We start from the raw sequence: 12,387 nt of genomic DNA, 5'->3' as shown, positions 1-12,387 counted from the left end.
GACGGCAGTCGTGTAGTGACGTTGATTCAAGATGCGCGTTCCCCTGCTAGCGTGGGCTGGCTTACGTGATCCGCGGCCCGTGTCATTTTCGCGTTCGGTCGTCGTTCATCGTGTCTCTCATTTCGCTCGTGTGCCCTCTCAAATCTGGTCCATGACAAGTCCATGGTGTACATGCTTCCCAGGAATGTAGCAGCATTAACGAGCGAGTGTGATTGGCCTCGCCCTCCTGCATTTTGCACGTTGGTGTCCTTCGTCATGCATCAGGCTCAAGCGCTCGTGCCGAATCCCACGTCATGGGAATCATGGTACAAATGTCCATTGGTCTGCAGCATTTGCAGAGGCGCAGAAATAACCGGCGCATCGTAAACAACTTCCGTCGTGATCGGAGCCTGAGTCGGAGCCAGAGCCATGACGCCTGCCGGGGCGTGTGGGAATGGCGCAAAGGCAATGCTCTGCGGGCTGACAGCGCTCAAAGCCGGACTGCTAAACGGGTGAAGTCCCAGACTCTCCGTCGCGCTCAGCGGCGCTCCTTCGGAGATCGGTGTTCCGTCTTCTCGTATGAGCGACGGAGAGAGCGGCACGCTCGGCATCGCCTCGTTGATCTTGGACATGAGGATTGGGAGATAGCGCTGTTGTCCTCCTCGGAGCGAGGAGATGACGCTCACGATCTTGGTGAGGTAGTCTCGCGGGCCGAACTCGAAGGTCTGTCGGGGGACGCAGGAAATCACGTCCGTCAGGGTGCAAGCAACGTCTGTGGGAATGCGTGTCAGTCAGCCGTGTCGTACATACGCATTCGCAGCTCGACAGTACCAAACAATTTCTCAACCTACAGTCGCAAGTCGGTTAGTGTATCTGTACTCATGCCAATGCAACGTCTCGCGCGAGGAGCATCTACGTACCAGGCCAATCCCATGGACCTCCATCGCTTGCTGTGAAAACTGGCTGGTAGCCGCTACGAGCTGTCGAGAAACTTCAATGGGATATCCGAGTGACATGGAATTGTCCGTCGCCAAGGACGAAAGGGCACCGTGGCTGATGGACAGCTGCCAAACCATGGTCTTGAGCCTGAAAGGCGCGTCAGACGGCATTCAATTGTGCGCGCACATGCTCGACGTACCATGATTGCGAAAGTCGTAGGTCCACTGCTTGACACTCGGTGCAGTCGAGGTAGACGGGCAGAGCATCGGAAAGCTCCTGCTGCATCTGGCGTAGCCATGATCCAGGCGGTGTTCCTGCATGGCTTTGATTCCAAAGGCCTACGAATGTATGGTCGAATGGTCGAAACAGGTTGACGAGGTTGAGAAAGCCGTTCAATTCTGATGTCAACGCGGGGTCTTCGTCAAGCGTGGGAAGTTTGATGGTTGCTGCGAGTGTGAGAGGCCGATGTTGCTGGAGGGCGTCTGTAAAGTCTCAGTATTGAACTGGCGGGTCCATCCTCTCTGTCGTTGACATACATGCTCTTTCTGTCACAAATAAAAGCCAGTACAGCCTTCTCCTGCGCGAGACCTCTGCTGGCGCGCCGTCTGCGTATGTCGATTCCTCCTGTCGAAACGATCAGCCAATGATACTTCAGTGTGCCGGGTTATCCCACTCCTCGTACATGCATGCCGAGTAAATGCGCGATAGTGGTTGCTTCTCGAAGATAGTACCACGCCAGGTTGTGCCGATCCAGACAGAAGTACGAGCCAAAGAAGAAGAACAATGTGATGACGGTCAAACTCGTCGGGTTCTCCACGCAGTTGAGACTCTTTCGCATCCGTATGGCTTCGTGCAGTAGCTGTCTTCCAAGTGAGACGGTCGACTGACTTGTGATCTCCAGGCCTGTCAGTGCTTCGGCGGAGACGTGAAGGTTGGGCTGGATGCACATATAGCTAAGGGGTCTGGTTAGCGTCCGTCTTGCTTCCGTCCATTGACATACGCAAACCTACGCGCAGAGCGACAAGACAAAGACGTATGCCTCGGTGTCGTCGTACATCCGCGCAACTGCTTGCAGCACCCCCTCGCGATCCAAGATCGGCTGAGTAGCATACAGATTGTCGAAGAAGAAGGCGATGCAGGTGTCGATGAGTTCGGGTGGAAGGACGATGGCATATTTGGAGTAAGCCGGGGAGTCGGGAGGACTATCGAACGAGTCTCTGTGCGTCGCGGCGAGTCGTTGGTTCTCCCTCAGCTCACTGATGACCTTTGCGCGACTCCCCTTGGGGCCCTCTACGCCATGATTGTCAGCCTCGGACAATGAGAGCGTGGCTGGAGTGAATCGTCTCGAACGGCAATCACTGAACCGTGCGCCTTACTTTTCTGGGGGATCTGTGGACGATCAGCGCGAACTCGAGTTGCACGGGCACGGGCAAGCATCTTACGGCATTGTAGGTACATGCGAGACCAGACGAAGCGCAATTCCTGCATGGTTGTGCACCGTCGCTGGTGTTGCATTTGACCTTTCGTCGATGACCTAAGAAACCAAACCGGTCAGACGTGATCGCTATGCTCACCAACACTTGGCGCAGTCACTCACACGCATCGCAAGCCCTCTTAGCACCCGTAGAAGATGGAGAGGAAGACATGGGGAAGGAGAGGACAGAGGACAACGAGACCATCGAAAGGAAAGACTGCGTCACAAACCATATGTATGGGGAAGACCAAGGATTATCCCCGCGATCTCATGTAATGCTGCATGATTAGTCTAGAACGGAGGGAGGAGGCAAGAAGGCAGCGAGGTAAGGCGTAACGAGCCATTGGGAGAGAGGTATTGGCCGACTCCGACCCAAGTGCAGCCCACCGGATTGCGCATGGCAAATGAAGGCCCAACAGTCGGCCTGCTCGATAAGATGCAGTAATACCTTCGTGTCAAAGTCCCAAGAAACGCTCGTTGTGCGCAGCCTCCTCTGCGCAAGGTGTTGACGTTGACGGCCCGCGAGCGCCCAGTGAGAGGTCACTTAACTCCGCCTGGTGCCGATGGCAAATGAGCGGCAAAGCACGCAGTGTCATTGGCCGAGAGATTGCCGTTGCCGGCATCCTGTCGTTGAGGGCTGCAGGAAGGGATCCGCGAGGCGGCGATGGAGCGACCGGACCGCCCAGCGGGCTTATTTTCGGCCATTCTGGTGCGGGTCCGTCTCGCGCTGCTCACGAGCTGCGGCGCTCAACGAAAGGATGGAGAGGAGTGTCGTGTGCCTAGCATGCTGGGCATTGGGTGCTAGCAGGCAGAAGCCCTTTCTTGCCTTCCCGATGCGATTCGATTTGTATTGGTCGGAGAGGAAGGGGGAAGGCGAAGTATCGGATGAGACATGAAGCGGAGGACAGAGGCCTGCCCGCGGCGAAAGCACTATGGTAGGCGTCAAGTCGCGAGATTTCGAATCTATCTGAACGAGATCCGGGGGAGGCGCACAGCAGGCCCTATATATACGTGTGATGCTGCCACCGAAGCAGCGCCGAACGTGTCCACTCCAGCTCAAACATGGGCCGAAGGCGTCGGATCGTGATGCCCACACGTGACCCGCCAAGATCTATATTTGGTGGCGTTTGTGTTCCTCCATCCAAGATACTTCCCACGTCCAGCCTTGTGCGATCCGTCCCCTGCAGAAGGTCTTGGCTTTGATGTCTAGTCGCAGGCAGGTGCACGTCAACCCGACTTTCACTTCCGTCTTCGAGCAGAGCCGCTGGACTGCTCGGCAGACTGTGCATGAGAGTGGTCGTGCTTCGCTTCATGGTCGCCATGGTCATGTCCGTCTTCCGGCTCAGGACTGCTGGCGGGAGCGGGGGCGAAGTCGTCTGCAAAAGCTTCCTTATCCCCGTCGGCATCGCTCGTGAATCGCACTACCACTCGTCGGACCCCTCGAACTTGAGCGATCACGCTGTCCCGTACGCGCTCCTCCACCTCGCCAATCTTCGACAGCGTCCAGTCAGAGGGTGCGGCGACCTCAATCTCAGCCAGGACGTTCTGTCCGCTCTTGATGCCTTGCACACCCTTGACAATTGCTTCCGAGCCGACTTGCTCTTGCAAAGCAGCCGCCGATGCCTTCTGCACTTTCTCTTTGATCTCGTCTTGGATTCCCACATCCGCCAGCTCGTAGAGAGCCGCTTTGGTGTTGCCCCAGCCCGCTTGGACAATCATTCCGCTGATGATGAGGCCGCCCACCGGGTCAAGCCACTGTGCATTGGTGAAGAAATGGCTAGCGGTAATGGTCAACAAGGCCACGAACGCGGTGAGGCTGTCGACGCGGTGATGGTAGGCATTGCTCGCCAGAATATTGCTCCGCTTCTGCTTTGCGACCTTCATCGTCGCTCGGTATAGCCACTCTTTGATAACGATGCTTCCGCCTGCGAGCCAGGCTGCATTGATGTTCGGGCCGAGTTCGCCTCCCCCGTGGCTGTGGCCGTGACTATGAGCGTGCTCGAACAGGCCAATGTGGGACAGAGTGTGTGCGACTTCTGGGAAGAATTGTTGGCTCAACGCCAATATAGATTGTACACTGAACGCCAATGTTAGCACGGTGCTCGTCAATGCAACTTCCGAGGGAATTTGCGCACCCAATCATCAAGCCGCCTGTCAAAAGGAAGCCTGAAACACCAAGCGCACCCAGCGATTCGATCTTGCCATAGCCCGTGGGGAAGCGCTTGGAGGCCGGGCGGAGAGAGTAAGATATGGTGGCGAGGGTCATGATGTCCGACACCAAGTCGGTCAATGCATGGAGCGCATCAGCCGTGAGCCTATCGATGCACTCTCGTCAGATTGGTTTGTCCTGTATCCACATCACCACGCTCTGCTGCTTACGCTTGCGAATTGAACACCACCCCTCCAGCTCCTTTGCAAATCGCCATGCCCAGGTTGACATACAGTCCAATCCTCGTTATCCGCACGCCCGGATCGCTCTTGTTACTGCTGGTAAGATAGGTATTGTCATGATGGTGGTGATGACCATGTGAGTGGGAGTGTCCTCCGTGTGCTCTGACTTGCACCAGGCCGACGGCGGGATCGGGGCCCGGGGCCATTGGGATGGAGGCAGGTTTGAGGAGTCTAATGACGTGAGACCATTGAAGCGGCGACTTGAGCGAGAGTTGAGTTGGGCGATGTGGTGACCGGCAGCTCGTAAATACGGTACGCTGAACGAGGGTGACACGGAGGGCAGAGCGCGTGTGGCTGTTCAGGTGACGCGAGTAGCAATGCAAGGGAGGGACTGCGGTGGAGGTAACAAAACGGGGCAGAGGCATCTATTCGAGCCCGGCGCAACGAGCGGCAACAGCTGTCCTCCTGCTATTCATGCATTGCTGTGGAACTGATGATTTCTCCAATAGCAGAGACGAGTGGAGGGGTGACAAATATGGTCGTGTGTGAGGTGATGATGGAATGCGTAACGTGAACTGCATGTGAAGAGGTCAGCGCGCATTGATGCCTGAGGCTCAAGTTCATCTGCCCATGCTCCAGCGAAACACGATCAGACATTCTTCTGATACTAATGATACACACATGTTACTATCGTACAATACTACCATTCTAGAATCGCCAATTACCATCGAGCCCCACGACGTACACCTACAGTGAGCTTACCTCTATGCGCCAAAACGTCCATCTATCATCATCTCGCCATCATACAACGCCCGTGCTACTGTCAAAGCAGCCTCGCTCCCTCGCCGCACACTTCAAGAGTACCGCGGCTCAGCCGGCGATAACATAGACTGTATGCTGACTTCGCCTCGAGTGCTGCAAAAGCCCCGCGGATCGCGCTCAACATATCGCGTGTAGTCCGTCATGGCTGGAGGTGGCGGCGGCTGGTAGAGCGGCAATAGTTGAGGCAGACTGTGAGTCCGGGTGTGGTCCGGCGCACGCGCGCTCGAATGGCGGTGCCACCCTATTGATGCTGTTCTGCTTGGCTCAGGCATGGGCTCTACCTCCATCTCAGCCTCCTCGCCAAGGCCAACACCAGAGTCGCTTCGGCGACGATCAAGTGCAGTGGTACCTTGATCGTCGACAGAGGTCACTCGACCGTGCCCTGCCCTCCTCTTTTGCGCCGCCCGGGCTTCAGCGTGCAAGCGTTTCGGCCCCTTTTCGAAGCACTGTTCACCGGTCAGTCATCAGGCTGGCGAGCTGTTCCCTGTGGAACCCACCTTGCTTTCGACAACACTTGCACGTTCGCCCATCTCCCTTCCTAGCGCCTCCCAAAATTCCCCACTTCTGGCAACATACCGCTCGGAGAGCTCCTCCTCTTTTTCAAGAGGCCAGGCATCTGCCTGCCGGTGCGCAACCAGTCTGCGGTAAGAATATAGCGTCAGCTCCCGTAACGTTCATGAGCAGCGGAGTAAATCTCACCGCTCGTGCCGTTTCCGACATGCATTGGCGGTTTTGGAGGGAAAAAAGCGGCTGGCGATGGGCTGCCAGTTCAATCCCGAGGCTCGGGCGTGCACGAGCTTTTCATCATCCACCGACCGCCATATTGCGGCGTTTCGAGCGGCTGCGTTCGGCTGCGCTGGATATGGCGCCGGTTGTCTGTGGTTTGCTGAGGTTGATCTCCGCGTTTCTTTCGGCATGATTGGCAGGTTGCTGTAATATGACATGGGCGACCCCTTGGGTCGGAGAGTATGGAAATTCAATAGCTTGCGAGGCAGGCAATGAAAACGAGAGTTGGTGTAAGGTATTAGATTAGTTGACGGGGAAGGCGGCGATGCCAGACCGAATAGTAACAAAAGAGACAAGAAGACAGGAAAGGACACAAAGAAGGTGAGGGAGTTGGATGTTGCGAACGAGTGTTTGATCTGCGGAGATCAGTGCAGTGAGAGGAGCGCACAGCTCGATATATGAATGCACGATCATGAAAAGACATCCTGAGACTGTCAGCGCTCACTTTCCAATTCCTGAAACATGGAATGAGATCGTCATGGTCAGACCCTACGACGCCCTGCTCGAGCATCGTGAAGTCCCCATTGATTTGAAACCAGCAGGAGTTCTGTACGGCGCTTCTTCAAAGAACGACGGCAGATCTCCGGACGCCGACATGAGTGGACGCGATGCCGGCGCTAGAATGAAGCAGGAAGCAAACGACATTGCATCAGCCTTGAAACAGGCGCGAGGCCGATGGTCGCCATCGATGGAAGTGAAGATGTAAAGGACGGAAGTGGCAGGGAAGCGGTCGGGTGCAAAGTCTCGGTGGGCTTCAGGCGGGTGCACATAGGTGGCCAGGAGGGCCAGGCTGCTCCAAGTAGACCGGGCGCAATCCGGCGCTTGGGAACGGTCCACGATCTCACGGCCTGGAAGCGCCGTTGGGGAAGGGAGGAAGAGAAGGCTTTGTTTCGCGTCCAGACGTCCAGTCGCACGAGAGACTGCCCAATGGTGCATCTCTTTGTAAGCGCCGGGCCAGTGGCTGGTGCTCGTGCGGCCCGGGGCCCATTGAAGACCAATATAGAAACGCACAGTAGACATCCGAGACGCGGAGAATCGACGTTGGGGAACGACGTTTGGCTTCGAATAGGTCACCCGGAGGTCGCAGGGTGCGACGCCGAGAGATTGTAGGTACATGAGGGTGTGTAAAATTGAGACGAAGCATGTCCAATGTTCAAACCCAGCTTCGTCGCGCGTATTGCTTTTACATAACTCGACCGAACACATCATTTAAAAAACATCTGCGTCCAGCATGCAATTTTCCGTCAGCACCCCTCTTGTCATACAACACGTCATCGTGTGAAAGAGACCGTCCCGTCAGGGCCGACATGAATTCCCGGCGACTCTACGACGGCTGAATCGCGCCTTTGGCGACGGGGGCCGTGGGTCCTCCGTACAACGTGAAGCCCGGGCAAGCCTCAAGCGCGCCTTTGTTGATCGCGGCAATGGGCTTGCACTTCAATTCCGAAGTGGCGCTCGACAGCACGGAGGCCAACGGGCCAAGCTCAGCGGTGGGAAGGCCGGTGAGGCTGGGCACGTCTGCCGCCGCGTACTCCAGAGCGAAGCAGATGGGGTTCGCGGCGACCTCTGCCGCGGTGTATGCGCCGTTGGTGAGCGTCGACACGGAGATGGTGTCGTAGGTGTTGACGCTTCCGTTGTTGCAACCCACGCCGTTGAGCTGAGGGAAGGTCTCGGAGAAGTAAAGAACGTCCGTCAAGACTAGGAAGGAGAGATTAGGGGAAGGGCTTACGCATGCGCATTGGGTAGGACTCACAGTAGGGGATGGTGTAGGCGTCGACAGTGTTACGCTTGTACCAGTTGTCAGGAATACGGTTGTGACCTGCCGTGTAGACGGGCTGTACAGACATTAGTGCTGATGTACGACTTTGCCACATCCTGACCAACTCACGTCGTCATTCGTGCCGCTGAGAGCGTAGAAGCTCTTCAAGACGTCTTGGTTCAAGATACCCTCGGGAGCCTCGGAGGACTTGTTGGCCATGAAACGGTAGATGAAAGTGAATGCCGCCTGAGACACAGCCATGCCCGTGAAGGGACCGTCTTAAAGCACCGTTAGCGGAGAAGTCGAAGCCGAGGATGCTAACGACTCACAGAAAAACTTGGGGTTCTCGGAGACGCTCTGTTGGAAGCGAGTCGCGCGGAACTCCCGCAAGACCTCGAGGTTGTAGTTGGCCGTGCTGGCGTCGGACTGCATGTTCAACAACTGCGGCAATGGTAAGTTTCTCCGCCTGACATGAACACCAGTCTACCGGGGCCATACCTGTGAGGCTTGAGACTTGGGCAGGGTGTAGAGGTTGCCGTATTGGTACAGATCGGCGTGCAACGGCGAGCTGTCGGCCTCGTAGTCGTTGTGCGAGCCTCCGATGCCGGTATGCGGCAGGCCGCCAATGGACCATGCGGTCAAGTCACCGTCGACGACAGCTCCGTAGACGGCAAGGAAGGCAGCCAAATCGGCGCCCATGCCGAACACGGTCTGGCAGGCCTCGGTGAATTGAGCGATGGTCGCATAGCCGTTGTGGGGGAGATAGCCACTATCAATCATACTCAGCATCGTCGTGCAGGGAGCTGCATCGTCGGAAGACTTACTGGTTGGCCATGGCGTTCAAGCCTGGGCACTCGCCACGGGCATCGCCGGGGCCGGGTGGAACGAAGGCATACTGTCCACTCGTGCTAACGAGCTGAGCCGAAGCGTCAAAGGGCGGCGGCGTCACGGGAAGGGCACCAGCACCTTGCGGTGGCGCTGCCGCTCGGCTGAGCAGATGGGATTCCAGGCGAGGGAAGGCGGCGGCGTAGCCTGCCAGGCACGCGGCAACAACAGCCAAACGTGTCATGGTAGCGAAGTAGAAAGGGGGAGCAGATGTGTGAAGGGCAGAGAGCGATGGGAAGTGAACGGACGATTGGGCGTGCAGACCTGGCGGAAAACGATGTCGAGGCGATCAGCGAATATATGTATACGGTTCGCCCAACTCACTCCACCCTCTGATTTGTGTTCTCCACATGCGCTCGCCCAGGTGTACGAGGATACTCGCCGCCAGTTGCGGTCATGATTAGGCCGGATGGAGAAGTTGCCCCGTAGGTGGGCAATAGGGGGACGAAACGGGGACGCGAAGTGCGCCAGAGACCAATAGTGCGCCATACCGAGTGGTAGCGCGTGAAATGAGCCGAGGCATCCAACGGCTTTGCTTTGCTGATGAGTGTGACAACGGTATGGGCCGGGGGAGCAGGCAGTATGAAATGCGGAGGGCAAACCCAGGTCAGCCTGGCCTCCTATGCCGCTGGCCATGTTGCTGCCATGCTACACCGGCTCATCATGTGAATCGGGCCACGCGGCGCACGAGATTGACCCGTGGCCAAACTGCCCCTTCGTCAGAGCCTTCAACTCTGGTCGTAAATGATGCGCGGGAAACCTTGCAGCCACCAATAGCAGCGCTGTCGATCATAATCACAAAGCTTAAACGCGCCGCCGATGGCACTTTGGCTTTTCATGCTTAAACCGTCCCCGCTCGGCCCGCACCCCGACTTCGAGCTTGGTCCGGGGTAGAGAGTGGCGGAGTTGGGCGAGTTGGGCGAATCCGAGGCGCGGAGCTCTCCGGGGCGCTTGCTCGAACGGGGTTGTCCTGGAAAAGGCAGGTGCAAATGAGTAACGACGTCCTCTGTGCCAAGGCATGGCGGAGACTTCCGATCAGGCTGCATCTGCCTGCGCTCCTGATCATCATGACGCTGTCATACGGCTTACTAGCCAACACCTCGATTCGACCTCGTGAGATGCAATCGCAGGCTGAACAGCTCCTCCGTAGGGCTGATCACGGGGAGGCAGCGAAGCCCGCTTGGAACAAGAGGCGGAGTTCGGACTTCGGCGCAATGACGAGGTTGCTTGCGTGTATTTCAGTCTCTGCCCTTCCAGTACTATGCGGTCAGGCTTGTGTAAATCAACCGCGAGACATCTCCTAGATCAATCATGTCAGCCACTGAAGTCGAGGTTGCTCGTGCCGTGGCAGCAATCGATGTGATTCAGCCAATCACGGCAACGACAAAGGATGCGCCGGCACGTGTTGGACATCCGACCGATCAGCTGCAAGAAGAACCTCTCCCTCCCTCCACCCCTGCCGTGAACGAGATTACCGGCACCAGATTCTACGTTCTATTCCTCTCGATATGTCTGGTCTTGGTCATCGCGCAAATGGACTCTTCCATCGTCGCCGTGGCTGTACCGGCGATCACGGACCACTTTCATACGGTTTCTGATATAGGTATGGTCACACTTGGAAAAATATTGCCTCGACAGGCGTTGATGGACGTGATTTCTTGCAGGATGGTACTCCTCGGCTTATCGTCTGTGTCTTTGCAGCTTTCAGTTCCTGTTTGGCAAGCTCTACAAAATGTTCAGCTTCAAGCGCATCTTCCTGATCAGTGTCGCGCTGTTTCTCATCGGAAGCATTCTCTGCTCCGCGGCACAGTCCAGTCTGATGCTTGTCGTCGGGAGAGCAGTGGCCGGCCTCGCAAGTTCCGGCATTGTTGCCGGTGCATTTGCCTTCCTAGTCCGGACTGTTCCCCTCCGCCGGCGACCACTGTTCACAGGCATCGCTGCTGCGCTGGAAGGAATCTCGCCAATTGCTGCTCCTGTGCTCGGTGGCTTTCTCGTCGAGATCAACTGGCGATGGTGTTTCATCATCAGCATTCCCTCCGGCGGCCTTGTCTTCATATTTCTCGCCATCTTTCTGGACGAACTCCCTCCGGCCGAGCAGACAACGTGGAAGTATCGTCTCAAGGAGCTCGATCTGATCGGCAATCTGGTCTTGATTCCGTCGTTGACCAGTCTCTTCATGGCGCTCAGCTGGGCCGGAAGCACGTATGCGTGGAACTCTGCCCAAGTCATCGCGCTGTTCTGCGTGTTCGCCGTTCTGCTCGCAGCTTTCGCCGTCGATCAGTGGATCAAGGGAGACACGGCTACATTGCCTCCCCGGATACTCAAGAACCGTAGCATCTTGGCCGGTGAGTCGAGTCCAGTGTAGCGATCACGTGAGACACGAGATGCTGACGTGGTCTAGGATGCGTCTTCACTCTTTGTTGCAGCAGCTCCATTTATGTCGTGGAATACTATCTTCCAACGTGGCTCCAAGCGGTCAAGGAGTACAGCGCACAGAAGAGCGGTATCTTGATGATACCCGGCGTCGTCGCATTCCTGGTCGCACTGCTTCTTCAAGGATCTGCCGTCAACACGGTGGGATACTACGTGCCCTTCATGCTGACCGCGTCAATACTGATGCCTATCTTTGCGGGACTTCTGACCACGTTGACGGTTGAGACCGGCATCGGCACGGTGGTCACGTTCATGGTGTTCCTGAGCTTTGCGGCAGGCATTGGCTTTCAGACACCGCAGATCGCTGTGCAGAACAGTCTACAGGAGTCGGATGCACTAATGGGTTTAGCAGTTATTGTGAGTGGTTTGAGATGCAATACACGGACCGGTTGAATGCTAACCGCCCTCTCAGCTCTTCTTCCAAGGATTCGGGCCCTCGCTGTTCGTAATGGTGGCCCAGACGATCTTCACCAATCGCCTATCTGCCAGCCTGGAGCAACTCGGAAGCCCGTTGAGCGGCAAAAGCATTGAGAACCTGGGCCTGAGCGATTTGAAAGGGCGTGTTGGCAAGGCGCAACTGCACGACGTCCTCCTTGGACTCGACAGCAGCATAGTTCAAACATTCTACCTGCCCGTTGCGCTGGCATGCGTTACATTGATTGGCAGTGCATCGATGGAGTGGAAGAACGTGAAGCATAAGAGGAATTAGACGACGTGATGTTCTCATTAATGATTGCATTAATGATTGCAAAGTACATCAACGAGTCCAACTGCACTGCACTTTCCTCCGGGCGCTTCTAGTGACAAGGCTTGGAGGGAAGCCGCTGCGGAATTGCCGCGATGCTATTGGTCGGCCTTCCCGCCCAGGCTGTTTACTCCCCCAGACAACATCGCCCTTCACCTCTGCAGCGCAACAATG

General features: G+C 56.5%; 7 protein-coding genes across 7 annotated transcripts; 1 reads left to right on the top strand and 6 right to left on the bottom strand.

The window, feature by feature from the left end:
• Positions 1-266: 266 nt before the first annotated feature.
• Positions 267-2,564, bottom strand: BDY17DRAFT_321528 (uncharacterized protein; the record flags this gene model as incomplete). Its single annotated transcript, XM_033736638.1, has 10 exons — positions 267-751; positions 811-826; positions 900-1,065; positions 1,118-1,400; positions 1,455-1,542; positions 1,601-1,871; positions 1,929-2,208; positions 2,295-2,307; positions 2,361-2,452; positions 2,516-2,564. 10 exons carry the CDS (start codon positions 2,562-2,564, stop codon positions 267-269), a joined length of 1,743 nt encoding a protein of 580 aa, XP_033593332.1.
• Positions 2,565-3,631: 1,067 nt separating this feature from the next.
• BDY17DRAFT_245048 (cation efflux family-domain-containing protein) lies at positions 3,632-4,989 on the bottom strand (the record flags this gene model as incomplete). Its single annotated transcript, XM_033730595.1, has 3 exons — positions 3,632-4,469; positions 4,528-4,707; positions 4,772-4,989. The coding sequence occupies 3 exons, from the start codon at positions 4,987-4,989 to the stop codon at positions 3,632-3,634; spliced, it is 1,236 nt and encodes a 411-aa protein (XP_033593331.1).
• A 474-nt stretch (positions 4,990-5,463) lies between these two features.
• Positions 5,464-6,807, bottom strand: BDY17DRAFT_85350 (uncharacterized protein). The gene is made up of 3 exons (XM_033738775.1): positions 6,305-6,807; positions 6,103-6,244; positions 5,464-6,051 (listed from the first exon to the last, which is right to left on the bottom strand). Exons 1-3 carry the CDS (start codon positions 6,547-6,549, stop codon positions 5,638-5,640), a joined length of 801 nt encoding a protein of 266 aa, XP_033593330.1. The 5' UTR covers positions 6,550-6,807; the 3' UTR covers positions 5,464-5,637.
• BDY17DRAFT_85385 (uncharacterized protein) lies at positions 6,703-7,708 on the bottom strand. The gene has a single exon (XM_033738776.1). It carries the CDS (start codon positions 7,598-7,600, stop codon positions 6,881-6,883), a length of 720 nt encoding a protein of 239 aa, XP_033593329.1. The 5' UTR covers positions 7,601-7,708; the 3' UTR covers positions 6,703-6,880.
• Positions 7,709-7,715: 7 nt separating this feature from the next.
• BDY17DRAFT_246604 (uncharacterized protein) lies at positions 7,716-9,219 on the bottom strand (the record flags this gene model as incomplete). Its single annotated transcript, XM_033730736.1, has 6 exons — positions 7,716-8,089; positions 8,145-8,210; positions 8,264-8,428; positions 8,480-8,591; positions 8,649-8,919; positions 8,975-9,219. The coding sequence occupies 6 exons, from the start codon at positions 9,217-9,219 to the stop codon at positions 7,716-7,718; spliced, it is 1,233 nt and encodes a 410-aa protein (XP_033593328.1).
• On the bottom strand, positions 8,965-9,825 carry BDY17DRAFT_85389 (uncharacterized protein). Its single transcript, XM_033738777.1, has one exon. The coding sequence runs from the start codon at positions 9,669-9,671 to the stop codon at positions 9,216-9,218; it is 456 nt and encodes a 151-aa protein (XP_033593327.1). The 5' UTR covers positions 9,672-9,825; the 3' UTR covers positions 8,965-9,215.
• Positions 9,826-10,304: 479 nt separating this feature from the next.
• BDY17DRAFT_292055 (putative efflux pump antibiotic resistance protein) lies at positions 10,305-12,385 on the top strand. Its single transcript, XM_033732760.1, has 4 exons — positions 10,305-10,638; positions 10,700-11,380; positions 11,437-11,825; positions 11,881-12,385. The coding sequence occupies exons 1-4, from the start codon at positions 10,347-10,349 to the stop codon at positions 12,175-12,177; spliced, it is 1,659 nt and encodes a 552-aa protein (XP_033593326.1). The 5' UTR covers positions 10,305-10,346; the 3' UTR covers positions 12,178-12,385.
• The last annotated feature ends 2 nt before the right edge of the window (positions 12,386-12,387 follow it).

Source organism: Neohortaea acidophila (assembly GCF_010093505.1).
Source record: "Neohortaea acidophila strain CBS 113389 unplaced genomic scaffold BDY17scaffold_2, whole genome shotgun sequence".
NCBI lineage: Eukaryota > Fungi > Ascomycota > Dothideomycetes > Mycosphaerellales > Teratosphaeriaceae > Neohortaea > Neohortaea acidophila.
This window is presented reverse-complemented; position numbering and strand designations above follow the sequence as displayed.

What these genes read in the sequence shown, in the direction of transcription:
- BDY17DRAFT_85389 (XM_033738777.1), bottom strand. Translation starts at nt 9,671, where the DNA reads ATGGCCAGCGGCATAGGAGGCCAGGCTGACCTGGGTTTGCCCTCCGCA.
- BDY17DRAFT_85385 (XM_033738776.1), bottom strand. Translation starts at nt 7,600, where the DNA reads ATGATGTGTTCGGTCGAGTTATGTAAAAGCAATACGCGCGACGAAGCT.
- BDY17DRAFT_292055 (XM_033732760.1), top strand. Translation starts at nt 10,347, where the DNA reads ATGTCAGCCACTGAAGTCGAGGTTGCTCGTGCCGTGGCAGCAATCGAT. An exon ending in TCATACGGTTTCTGATATAG is followed by an intron (nt 10,639 to 10,699) that starts GTATGGTCACAC and finishes GATTTCTTGCAG; the next exon opens with GATGGTACTCCTCGGCTTAT. An exon ending in TAATGGGTTTAGCAGTTATT is followed by an intron (nt 11,826 to 11,880) that starts GTGAGTGGTTTG and finishes CCGCCCTCTCAG; the next exon opens with CTCTTCTTCCAAGGATTCGG.
- BDY17DRAFT_85350 (XM_033738775.1), bottom strand. Translation starts at nt 6,549, where the DNA reads ATGTCATATTACAGCAACCTGCCAATCATGCCGAAAGAAACGCGGAGA. An exon ending in TGTCGGAAACGGCACGAGCG is followed by an intron (nt 6,245 to 6,304) that starts GTGAGATTTACT and finishes TTCTTACCGCAG; the next exon opens with ACTGGTTGCGCACCGGCAGG. An exon ending in CAAGTGTTGTCGAAAGCAAG is followed by an intron (nt 6,052 to 6,102) that starts GTGGGTTCCACA and finishes ACCGGTGAACAG; the next exon opens with TGCTTCGAAAAGGGGCCGAA.